Source organism: Zingiber officinale, chromosome 4A (assembly GCF_018446385.1).
Source record: "Zingiber officinale cultivar Zhangliang chromosome 4A, Zo_v1.1, whole genome shotgun sequence".
NCBI lineage: Eukaryota > Viridiplantae > Streptophyta > Magnoliopsida > Zingiberales > Zingiberaceae > Zingiber > Zingiber officinale.
In genome coordinates, this window is record NC_055992.1 from 153,705,222 (window position 1) to 153,718,583 (window position 13,362).

General features: G+C 41.4%; 1 protein-coding gene across 1 annotated transcript; it reads right to left on the minus strand.

Moving 5' to 3' along the window:
- Positions 1-3,833: 3,833 nt before the first annotated feature.
- LOC121972942 (LEAF RUST 10 DISEASE-RESISTANCE LOCUS RECEPTOR-LIKE PROTEIN KINASE-like 2.4) lies at positions 3,834-7,650 on the minus strand. The gene is made up of 2 exons (XM_042524552.1): positions 7,339-7,650; positions 3,834-4,451 (listed from the first exon to the last, which is right to left on the minus strand). Exons 1-2 carry the CDS (start codon positions 7,648-7,650, stop codon positions 3,834-3,836), a joined length of 930 nt encoding a protein of 309 aa, XP_042380486.1.
- Positions 7,651-13,362: the final 5,712 nt, after the last annotated feature.

The window sequence follows — 13,362 nt, forward strand, 5'->3', positions numbered from 1 at the left end:
TAAACTCCTAAGTTATATAAATTCTTGAGGAGTTTCAATATGATTATGTACCTATAAATACATATGTATATTCATTTTAATGAGTAAGAAAGAAAGAGGAAAAAGAGAAAAGATTAATAATATTTTCTTTTCATATGCAATTGCTTATATAATTTTATAACAATTATAACAGCTATGTATTAGAATTGTTACAATAAAGTATTATTAATAAAATGAGATGCTCTTTTAATAACAAATGAAAGAGGAAAAAAAAAGTATCCAACGAAAATATCCTCTAATGTGATGTGATGATTTATTTAAATTTTTTAATTTAATATCTTAAATAGTGGATCCGCCCAAATGACAAATTTCACTTTTTATCCTTTTGATTTTTTTACTTTTAAAAAAATATATATACATTTATTCTTTTGCCATCAACCAATTAGGGGGGAAAAAGTTAAATAACAATAATTGATTTTCATGACTTTGGCAAAGTCTTCCATGTTTTCTTGTAACATATCGACTATGACATTCAATGAAATGGTAAAAGGTGAAGTACCCATTTCAGTATTTCAAATGGGGTTTCATTAAAGTTTCATATTAAAAAAATTTAATAAAGATTATGAATTTAAAAGTATATAGAATATCTTTATTGATATGAAGTCTTTTGGAGAGAGCTCAAGAGCAAAGTTATAAGGGTCTAGGTCTAAAATGGATAATATCATACCATTGTAGAGATATATTGACATTCTTTGGGCACAAGAAATGATATAAGGTAATGGTACAAACCAGATGCAATGTGAGGTGATCTTGAACGAAGTTGAGGATAAGCTCGGAGCTGGTCATGAGTAACCGAATGCTCGTGGGGAGACTCGTAGTAGGTCAAGGTGACCAAATGCTTGTGTGGGGCTCAGAGCAGGTCAAAGTGACTGAATACTTGCAGGGGACAAGTAGGGCAAGGTGACTGAATGTTCACGGGGAAGCCTGGAGCAGGTCAGGATGACTGGATACTTGCGGGGAGACGAATACGTCGGAGTGACCGGATGCTCGCAGGGAAACTCAGAGTAGGTCAAGAGCTACCAAATGTGGATGCACGCGGGGAGACTCAAAACAGGTCAAGGTGTCTGGATGCTAGCGGGGAGGTCTAAACTATGAGAGGAATTGTGGTCCTTCATTTGATGGGGAGAATTGTTGGGATTCAATCAAAGTCCCACATTGGAAAGATTTGGGAAAGATCATGAGGTTAAAAGGATATAGGAAATCTCCATTGATATAAGGTCTTTTGGGGAGAGCCCAAGAGCAAAGTTATAAGGGTCTAGGCCCAAAGTGGACAATATCATGTCATTGTGAAGATATGTGAACATCCTTCGGGCACAACAATTGATATCAGAGTTATGGTCAAAACTAGATGTCATGTGGGGTGAGGGTGGGTCCGGGATAGGTCAGGTTGGCCAGATGCTTGTGGGAAGGCCCCAAAGTAGGTCAGGGTGACCGGATACTCACGGGAAGGCCCGAAGCAGGTCAAGAGTAATTGGATACTTGCTGGGAGGTCTAAAGTAGATCAGGTTGACCAGATACTTGTAGGGAGATGAGTAGGTCAGGGTGATCGGATGCTCGCAGGGAGGCCCGAAGCAAGTCAAAGTTGACCGAATGCTCGCGGAGAGGCCCAGAATAGGTTAGAGTGACCAGATACTCGTGAGGAGGTCCGAACCATGAGAGTAATTATGGTCTTTATTTAAGGTGAGGATTGTTGAGATTCAATCAAAGTTCTACATTGGAAAGATTTGATAAAGATCATGAGTTTAAAAGGATGTAAAATATCTCTATTGGCATGAGACTTTTGGGGAGAGTCCAAGAACAAAGTCATGAGGGTCTAGATCCAAAGTAGATAATATCATGTCATTATAAAGATATGTGGATATCTTTTAGGCACAATAGTCTCCGTCAATATATATGTCTCAGGTTTAATATGGTAAAGATAAATTATGATAATTTAAGAGACAAATAAATATGGAGGTGAGTTATATGAAGTATAAAGATTTATATTAAACCTCTGTTCACTTACCACCTTAACCATATTACTTGAAGGTTACAACCGAATGTCCACACGCTAACTATTATCAACCTTCTTGCGATTATTAAAAAATATAAATAGAAACGTGACTTACAAATTATTAGTATACGAAGGAGTACCAATTCAGGATTGGAATCGCACAATCCCAATAATGTGAACGTTATTTCTCATAGCGGATCGGTCCCTTGAGGTCTACCGACACAGCGAATGCGTGTCACCCTTCTGTACAGGCATGTATAAGTGTCACATACTCCTTCAGGATGATCTAATGATTAACACATGAGATATTATCATCATAAGATTTAGGATTCGAATCTCGATAAAACTAAAGTAAATACTTCCCTTCCAAAAGCTAATAGCAAGTGTATTCGTCTTTGTCATTATGTATAAGTGTCACATATAATCAAGGACGGAGTCAGGAATTTCATATCAAAGGGTGAAATGTATATTTATGTTGAGGGGAGGTGACCATATCATTACCTTCCATTCACCTCTCTTTCACCTTCTATTTCTATACCTTATATATTTCTTATACTTAAAAATTGAGGAAGGGCGGTCGTCACCATCATCCCTCCTTTGGCTCCGTCCCTGCATATAACACACATCGCGAGCATGCACAATAACTGAGCTTTTGGTATATGGGCTTTGTGTTATATATAAGTATTACATGGTAGCAAAATATGAAAACTTTTATTCCAAATGTTTCTTATAGTCCATCTCTAAATTATACATGGATTGTTTTGCATGCACGCTTGCTTGCTTAAGGTTAACCTCATAAGAGGAAGCTAATCTCAAGCTTTGAAGAAGTAGAAGAAATTCTTTGAGCCACGCAACAAAGAGAACCTGCTTTTCTTCGGACAGAAGAAGTAAGAGAAGGTCAAGAAAGAGAGATCTCTTTTCTTGTAATCCCGTTGGTTTTTTCTCCTTCGTTCTGTCGAGTAGATATTTGTGATAGTATTTAGGTATTACTTTTAGTTTTTCACATCAATCTATATTAGGTTGTATCATGATTTGATTTCACCATTTTATTTTAGGAAATAAACGTACAAGCGTGACTTCTTAGCACCGTTGGAGAGTACAAATTTATTTTAAGGAGATTGTCTCGCTGCAAAATTTGACATCTTTAATTTGTTCCTCAAGCGACGATCCTCACGTGACTCAAACTCAGGCTTTGGGTTTGTTCAGCATCTGTCTCGAGCATTTGGCATTAGTTTTATTGATTTGGCATTCAGAGTACTCACCAACTCGGCAACTGGATGACGAACTGACGATTCGTCAAAGTCTCTCTCTCACTCGGACTTAAAGATCTCCATACAAAGTTGGCAATTGAGCATGCCAATAACTAGAGATTATATCCACTCAAGTTATCTTGATAGATATATAATTATTGTTCCTCCGACATATTATGGATAGGGGATCTAACAGCTAACTCCTTGTTCTTACCGTTCAAAAGAGAAATTCCAATTTCATTATTCGTGTCGATGCAATCGAATACCCATTCATAAAAGTAAAGTTCGGTTGTAGTCTTTGCGGCGACATCAAAATCCTTCCCAATCCGACCATTTCCAACACCATCATCTCATAGCTATACGTGTCGGCCTTGCTATTCACACGACCGAAGTTCTTCGAGAAGACTTCGGGGGCAATGCACCCTGGTGTCCCGCAAGAATATGTCATGGACACGATCGATGCTCTATTTTGCCAATTCAAAATCTGATATCTTTGGGCTGAAATCTTCGTCTAAGAGAATGTTGTGAGGTTTGATGTCAAAGTGAACTATTCAATTTTTGCACCCTCGATGTAGGTACTCAAGGCCTCGCGTGATGCCCATTGCGATATCATATAGCTTCTCGCAATCAAGCAATGTTGTTACACCATGTTTGTCAGCAAGAACGAACCTCTCTAAGGATCCATTCAGCATGAAGTTGGAGACTAGAGCCCTCTTTAATCCCTGCAAACAAAAGCCAACCAAGCCGACTACATTGACAAGGGACGTTGCACTAATGCTCGCTGCCTCATTTTCAAAAACTCTTCCGATGAATTCATTTAGGATCTTCATCGCAACTCGGTGACCTTTACGGAGAGCCTCCTTATACACAATGCCATATCCACCTTGTCCTAGTTTGCAGCTGAATGATTTGGTCATGTCCTTTACGCCAGAATACTTGTATCTTTTAAGCAATGACAATACATGGTCTTTGAGAATGGTTTCTACACTTTTGATATTCTTCGGGTGATGCTTCTTCTTGCGATAGACTTTTACAAGCACAATCAGGCAAATCAAGAATCCTAATAAACCTACAACTTCTGTAAAAGAGTCGTAATTATCGAGCAACACTTTCATTGTTTGGTCAGTGGCAGACTTATGAATTTGCCAAGAACAAGAATTATAATCATCCTACAATGAAGACAACATAGACAAGAATCAAATGCATACTGATTATTAGAGTCCAAGAATACTGATATGATGCATAATGATAGGATCCGATAAGGTCAGACAGTCAGAAGTCAAGGGGACGTGGTAGTCAGAAATTAAGGGGATATGACAGTCAAAAGTCAAGAGGACGTGACAGTCAAAAATTAAGGGAGCGTGGTAGTCAGAAGTCAAGAGGACGTGACAGTCAGTAGTTAAAGAAAGAATAAGTGGGGTCGCCTGACGTCATCAACCGCAGGATTCCCGGTCGGGTGCTTACAGATCGGGATCCTAGATCTGAGACATAATGTGCAACCGGGGTAATGCCTGACCTGCTCCAACTAGTCAGGTTTTTTCAGTTCGGTCTATATATTAGTCCTAGTACTCTCAGTAGGCTAACTCCTGGTCGGATCTTTAGCAATTCAAACGGAAAAATGAGGCTCTCGCCACAGCTCGTCCTTCTCATCAAGACTTGAGGCAGGTGTTATACCCGAAAGATCATCCTAGGTTGCCACGCAACAGGTCCTGACACTCGACATTCTCTGACATAGGTCAGGCACCAGAGGTACGCATGGTTATATAAAAAGGGAGGTCATCTCCCTTGAGCAGGTATGCGCACACTTTTGCGCTTGTCGTCTACGGTTCGTTTTCCTTCGTATACTTTTATTCTGAGGAAAAAGTACCTGACTTGAGAGTTGGAGGGTCTGCTCAAGGGACTTTTTCCCTGGTTTCTGACCTCTAACGTTCCGTGTACTTGTCTGAGTGCGCGTAGAGCTTAAGTACCGCCGACTTAGTTATCGTCGTCTGTCAGCACCATGTGGGGATCTGCTCTCTTGGGCACATACGATAAAGGTGTCCTAGTCTCCTCTCCGTTAACACCAGTAACAGCTCATTCGACCTTCGTCTGACTAAGATTTCGGACATGATCAATTTGCCATCATTTGTGGGAACTTCCTTTGTCTATTTTGGAATGTGAAGATGGAGGATACTGGAAGAATCAATGTCACCATGACAGCAAGAGAATATGAACTGTTCAAGGAGGCCAAGAGGCAAAAAATAGACCACCGCTTCACACCCACACAAGATGCCTGCAATTTCCAAGGACCCGATCCGCGTCTCAAATAGGGGATCTAAAAGAAGATAACCCGAGGATTTCCCTCAAACCTTCTATCGAGAGCCCTGCTCGGACTATTACAATAAGGGCCCAGACTGTTATAATAAGAAAAAGCAACCACAAGCCTCCATGATAGAGAGCACCCCGCCTAGAGATTCAAAGAAGGGGAAAGTAATAATTCCCCGGGAGGAGCCCAGGGAGATACCTGAAGAGCAAGTGTCTTTCTCTCTAAGGGTACTCGAGAAAAAACTATCAAACAGGTATAAGCCCCCAGCTATTAGAGAATATGATGGTAGCAAGGACCCAGAGAATCACCTTCGAAAGTTTCGGAACGCTGCGCTACTACATTAATACAGCGACACCATCAAATGTCGAGTGTTCTTAAACACTCTGTCCGGCTCGGCACAAAAATGGTTCGATGGACTACCGAATGGGTCCATCATCTGCTTCCAAGACTTCAAGACTGTTTTGTTGCGCCATTTTTTCAGTAGCAAGAAATACCAGAAGACATACCACCGTCTCTTTGCCCTCAAATAGAGGTCTGCGGAACCCTTGAGGAGTTATATCAAATGCTTCAACCAGAGAGCCCAGGACGTACCATCCGCTACCTCGGAGATATTGATGAGCGTCTTCTCCCATGGCTTGGTGGAGGGGGAGTTCTTCCGGTCTCTTATTCGGGAGCTAATAAGGAACTTTAATGAGATGCTGGGGAGGACCGCCAGCTACATCAACATAGAAGAGGCTTAGGCGGCTCGGCGGAAAGCAGATAAGGCGTCTACTCCTGCTAACAAGATGGAGAAAAGGTCACCCCAACCTCCATCTCGGCCTTTTCCTCACTCCAAGGATGCACGACCAGGATTCCCGCCCGATCAGGACTCCAGGTCGGTTTAACGACTAGAAGTTGTCCAAGCCCCAAGACTCGGTCAGTGGGGACCTCGCTATTGCACTTACCATTGGTCCCACACCTATGCCACTGGGATTGTGTCCAGTTCGCTTGTGACTCTCGACGTGCAACTGAACTGGGCCTTCCTCCGCCTGAGATCGCGCCTAAGCTTCAGAGGCTGCTGGCTAGCCAGCCTACCGTGGTAGGTCAGTCGGGTAAATCCTTGCTAAAAAATACAAGTTAGGGAAGCCAATAGTCAGGTCAGGGCAAGGAGCCGGGGGAATCCCCGAAGGAGGAGAACAGGGGAAATACGGTCATCCGAGAGATCGACATGATCTCCAGAGGGCCCATAGATGGAGATTCCGCTAGGGCTTGGAAATCACTGGGGCTTGCTACCGATCGAGTAGTTATATTAAGTAACCAGGTTGGGGAGATGGAGCGGTCAGTAAGGATTAAAGTGCCCGAGCAGGAGGAATGATCCTTGCCGAGGCTTGCCCAAGTGATAGACTGACCAAGCATCCTTGAGGGAGTCAAACACTTGACAAGTTACCTACTCCTTTAAACCAAAGTGACTTAAGGTCTTCGACGGATTCCCTTAGACACTTTAACACCACATTTCATGCTGACTGTAGGTCCACTCATGTAACTCGTCCACAACTTCTTGAAGAAATTTTAGGATTAAGGTCACAGCGAAACTTAAAAGCTTTACATCCTTCAAAATCAAAATAAAGATAGGGATAATGGAACACAAACTATTCGAACGAAAGGAAGGCTTCATCAAGAAGCTCGTTCAGGAGACAGGTCCGGTCTAAGAAGTTTTTAGGGGGAATTGACCGGAACAAGTTTTTCTCCTGCAGCTGCAGCAAGGCCCCTACATCACCATAGCAAAGCATTTGGTCGATAAGGTTGCCTATCTTCGACCCAAACTCTTTGGAGGCTAGGTAGGGGGTTTTGTAAGCTGCTAGGTGAGAGCTCTCGCCTTCCTGATAATCCTTCAGCTCTTTCCCAACTTTGTGTGCTTCAGCCTGTGCCTCAGTTAACTCTTGGCATGTGGTCGTGGTCTCTACCTTAGCCGGTGAAAGTTCATCTCGCACAGACTTGAGAACAGCCTGAATCGACTCCCACTGCTTATGAAGGGCAGCCTCCCGATCAGCGACGACAGACAGATCTGTCGTTTTAGTCGACATATCTCTCTCCAGAGAGTTGTGCGCCTCTTGTAGCTCTCACAACCGCGAAGAGAGGGTGATCACCTCTGTTTCCCTCTCTGAGAGGTAGTGTCATTGACATGAGGCTTGGTCAACAAGCGGATTGTATGGCGGAAGTTTCCATTGTCTCATCAAGGATTTGCATGTCTTGTTAAGATATGGTGTCAGAGATATTTTTCTGACATGCCCTTTCATGGGATGGTTGGGAAAGCGAGCTTGCGTGTTGGGGAGCGTGTGCATTGCCCACCAGGATACTATATAAAAGGGGTCCATGTATCAACAGAGGTATGAGTTATTTATTATTCATGGAAATATGTACATATATATTAAAAGCTGATTTGAAAGATAAAGACTCTCAAACTGAATGACAAATCATACAACATAGCTAGGAGTTTATCCTCTATACTTGAGGTAAACTCCTTGATCATCACACAATTCACTTACACGATCATGCACTCAATGCAACTCACACCATCATACATCACATGGGCACAATCCACCTATTGTGATGTATTATATTACAAGCATAAAATAAAGTCAAACCATTCACCAATCTCACACACACTCATAACATCAGACAAACACCATTACATGCATTACAAATGATGAAAAGTTGGTGTGACATTCAAACATAGACAACAAGGATAACGAAAATGTGGTGCAAGTATTACTCGGTCATGAAAAAGCATGGACAACACTGAAGCATCAAAAGTGCACAGACAGTAAGTGGAGCATCAAAAACATGGATAGCAAGCAACTCACGAGCAATTGCTTATAATGCTTTACCACATCAATTTGAGGTCCACCGGCCTGGTTAAGTAATGAATAGATGCATATCACATTGGGTTGAGATCCATGAACTGGTGAATATGAATATGGACTTTATAAAATATCCAGTCAATATCTAGAGTGGTTTCTTGATGTCAACTTCTATTGTGAGACTCCCAAATAAAGTAGATCGAGTTAAAGATACCAAGATAATGAGCCTTCGTCTTCCAGCTGCTACCCTTATAATAGCGCCCAAGAATCTGCGGTAGCTCAAGAAAGGATTGAAAATTCTATCGAATATCTAGCCATTGCCTCATTTTACATCATAATTCACAAGCCAAAGGACATTCAAAAAACAAATGATGATTTGATTCTTCATGATTCCGACACAATACACATTCTTTGTTTGACTCATACTCCATTCTATCATTTGTTCTCAAATTTTCATTTGCCAACATTCACAAAGTAAACCGATGCTTTGGCATAATTTTCGGTCTCCACACTATCAAGTTCCAAGCCACCTTGGAACCCCTTGGCATGAAAAATTGATAAGCATTCACAATCCCTTTTGTTTCACCAACAAATCAATCCATCAATGTCATGTTCGATCTTCCGATTCCATTTGAGTTCTTAAGATCTTGTTTCGAATTTCTATAAGCCTCTTGATCAAAGGAGAGTCCGAAGCTTTATTTTCTCATGCCCAAAAATCTGCACCTTTCATATAATGATGATGTACCCACTTAATCCATAGAGAATCTGTTTTGGACTTGATATCTCATATGATTTTACTTAACAATGTCTCATTCCATGTAAGTAGATCTCTAAGGTCATATCCCCCATCTTGCTTTAGTAGGCAATTTTTTTACCAAGATGTAAGAGAGTATTTGGAGGATCAAATAAACATACGACAAATAGCTTTTATCTTATCCACTACTTCATTAGGAATTGGAAGCATTGATAGCCAAAAACATTCCATACCTTGAAGGATCTTGTGCCAAACATTTATCTTTCTTGTAATAGCATCTAGGAGCGGCTCATAATTAGCAATCCTTAATTTTTTAGCCGCCAATGGAATACCCAAATATCAGAAAGGTAAAGAACCTTTTTGGAAACCCAAAAGATCAAGAATCCGGGCCTTCACTCTTGCCTCTACACTGTCCATGAAAATCTATGTTTTTTAAGGATTTGTCTTTAGTCCCGAAGTCTTTCCAAAGAAATTGAAACAATTTGCTAAGTGTTGTGTAGAAGATGTATCTACTCGGCAAAACAACATAAGATCATCCACATAAATAAGGTGTGTGATGCCCACCTCTAGGGATGTAAATGAACCAACGGTTCGCGAACTATTCGAAGCTCGATTAGGTAAAAAGCTCGTTCGAGTTCGTTCGTTTATCTTATCGAGCCGAACTCGAGCTCGATTTCGAGCTCGACAGTTTTATCAAGCCGAGCTCAAGCTTAAGGATATTCGGCTCGTGAGCTTGCGAACATGTTTGTTTATAGGCTCGTGAGCAAAAAAAATGAGCCTTAAACCGAGCCAAAAAATAAGCTCTAAAACGAGTCAAAAAAATGAGCTATAAAATGAGCCTTAAAATAAGCTTTAAAATGAATCAAAAACGAGTTCTAAAATGAGCCAAAAACGAGCTCTAAATGAGCCCGAGCTTGCTTAACGAGTTAAACTCGTTAACTTTGATAATCGAGCTAATAACGAGCCGAGCTCGAACTGTTCGCGAGCTTGATAATTCTAAAACGAGCCGAGTTTGAGCCTTGTGATAAAAGCTCGATTAGAGCTCGAGCCGAGCTCGAGCCCGAATATAACTTAAACGAGTTGAGCTCAATCCTAATACTTTTCGGCTCGGTTCGGCTCGTTTACATCCCTACCCACCTCCTTGCACATTGGGTGGAAATGGAAGGATGGAAATATGGAGGTGACTTTGAGTTTCCTTGATAACACCTCAATACATAGTCCAAATGAATAGGGGGGAAAGGGGGTCCCCTTGTCTAAGTCCTCTTTGGCCACTAAAGAAACCATAGACTCCACCATTTAGAGAGATTGAGTAAGATACCGTTGTGACACATTCCTTGATCCAATTACAATATCGTTGGGAAAAATCAAAACCAATGAGTGCCGACATAAGGAAATCTCAATCCATCATGTCAAAAGCTTTTTTCAAAATCAACTTTGATTATACATCTAGGAGAAACCCTTTTCCTTGCATATTTCCGAAGCAATTCCTGAGTCAAATATATATTGTCACCTATAAAACACCCCTTTATGAACGCTTCTTGAGCCGAATCCAATAAGAAATCTAAAGTTTCAGATAACTGATTAGCAAGTATCTTCGAAATAACTTGTTAGTCCATTGGAGGAAGGAAAGAGGGGGGGGGGGTGTGAATTTCCTGTATAACAATTATAAACCTTTCTCGACTTCCAACTCTAATTAGTAGCACAGTTATAACAACAAACTAAATGAACAACTTTAAAAAAAAAAAGAGGCAAAAGAGTTACTTGATTACAACCTAGATGGTTGTTAATCCAAGGTAAAATAAAGTACTAAAAATCTCCTTCGTTGAAGGTGGAGAAGACTCTTACACTCTTTGAACGTTCAAGAATAAGTTAAGAAATGAATACTTGAGTTGTTGAATATTTTCTAGGTTCAGGGGTCTTTTTATAACTTTTGAAAAATCTTATCCGAGGCTGGAAGACACCTCCAATAAGGTGGAAGGCACCTCCAGCGAGGCAAGCGGTGATAAGGTTTTATTTTCGCTAACGATTAATTTTGCCCAGTCTAAGGCGCCTTCAAAGGGTTGAAGGTACCTTCCATGGGTGGTTGAAGGCGCCTTCAACCTTGTTGAATACACCTTTCCACAGAAAGGCATGGAGGTGCCTCTAACCATATTGAGGGTGCCTCCAGCAGCTCCGTAACTCCCCGTTAGCTCTTCCGTCGTGCCGATCGCCTGGGTGACTTCGTCCATTCGTAATTAGGCTCACCTGGATCTATCTTTCGTCCTTCTCCTCGAGTAAGCTTCCGCTTCAACTTCTCGTCCCTTGGAAATGTTGCGCACTCCCTTCTCGTCTGCCAGCGTACTCTTCCACAGCTCTTCGTCTCTCGGACCAACAGAGCCCGTCGACTCTCTCCCGTGTTGTCCTTCTCACTAGTTGTGTCTTTCGTTCGACTTCCTGTGCTCCTAAGTGTTGGATCGAGTAGCACGTGAGAGGGGGGGGGGGGGGGTGAATCACGTGATTTTGAAAATTCATCTTTTCGGTTTTGAAATCAAAAGTACGCATAGCGGAAATTAAGTAAAAAAAGGAGAACATAAGAAAACACAGTTGATTTACCTGGTTCAGAGCCTTCGATGACTCCTACTCCAAGACCCATGTCTCGCATATCTATCGACGGGTAATTGATAATCATCATTTTACTATACTATTTTGATTCATACATGCATGGTTTGATGTTGTTTTCATATATAGAACCTATATTTACATCATATTTCATGCATTGTATTTATTCTTGTGCTTAATTATAAATTATCTTATTTTTGTGTTATTTGATGCTAATATTTGATTCTTATTTTGTAGGTATCAAAGGATCTTGGATTAGGATTTAGTCGAACCGAATTTGTGCTCGAATCGGCGTTTAAGTGAGAAGATCAAGCTTTGGAGCATTATGGGTCGTTCATCAAGAACAAGAGAGATCTGAACCATCCATTGAAGATCTTGCCCATTCAACCTAAGGACGAGTGGATCCAGACCATCGATCAAGATCAATACCTTCGGATCAGATTTTAAGTGACTTTCCACCGTTGATCAAGATCCAAATCATTCTCAACCATCCATTCAGATCTCAGATATGATTTAAATGAGAAGCTACAGTAGCCATTTGTTTTTGTCGATCTCAACAGCATAGTGTTCGTGTCAAGCGCGGCGCATCTCGACAATTCCGACCCCTTCTCTACTTCCAGATCCATTTTCCGACTGACTTCATCGGCGATGATGTTCTCAAATACTTGTGACCAACTTCCGGCCATTTGACCTCGCTCTAAGGCGTTCCTACAGCGAGAATTATGTTCTACAATCCTCTATTTCTTGTGCCGCCGATTTGGAGGTGTTCCTCCAATTAGTGGTTCCGCTTCCCATTAGAGAGCATTGACGGCGTTCCTCCATTGCTACTTAATCGCTTCCGACGACATTCTGACCATCATCTACCATCCAACAGTTCTAGAGAATTCAGATAACAGAATTGTAGATTTTCTGAGTTTGGCAGCTCCGATCTTCATCAGTTTCACTCAGAGAGGTTTCCTATGGTGCTAGTGAAGGTTGGGCTGAGTTTAGTTGCTGAGATACTCTTCCCCCGATTGCTGAAGTGACGTTTCATTGATCTTCCTTGTGTGACGGCAAGGAGAAGCCTCCGTGTAGTGTGGTTTGGTGTGGAGATGGTTTAGGTTTCATTTTTGTATTCTTTTTATTGTTGATAGATTTAGATTTCAATTTGTGTTATTTGGATTCAGTAATCGTAGTTCTTTTTAGCTTAATTATTTGAATTCAAGTATAATGGGTAATTTAGTTTAAATTGAGTTTGAAGTTGTTGCTAATCTTGCTTTAGCTTAGATTGCAGTACTATTGAGTAGTTTAGTTTTCTGTAGTTAAGATTTAATGGTTGCTTTAGATCAGGTTTCATTTATGTCTTACTATTCCATTCTTTAGTATAGTTGTTGATCCGGTGGTAAGGACGGGGGACCCTCATGGGCAGAGGGTCAAAGACACGTGGAGGTCAACCCCAAGTTCGCGCCGAACGAAGGATGTCGGGCCGAACGGAATGATGCCCTGCCGAACGAAGGATGCCGGGCCGAACGGAAGCATGCCACGCCGAACGGAAGCATGCCGGGTCGAACGGAAGCATGCCTCGCCGAACTGAAGCATGCCGG

What these genes read in the sequence shown, in the direction of transcription:
- LOC121972942 (XM_042524552.1), bottom strand. Translation starts at nt 7,650, where the DNA reads ATGTCGACTAAAACGACAGATCTGTCTGTCGTCGCTGATCGGGAGGCT. An exon ending in AAATGCTTTGCTATGGTGAT is followed by an intron (nt 4,452 to 7,338) that starts GTAGGGGCCTTG and finishes TCTTCATTGTAG; the next exon opens with GATGATTATAATTCTTGTTC.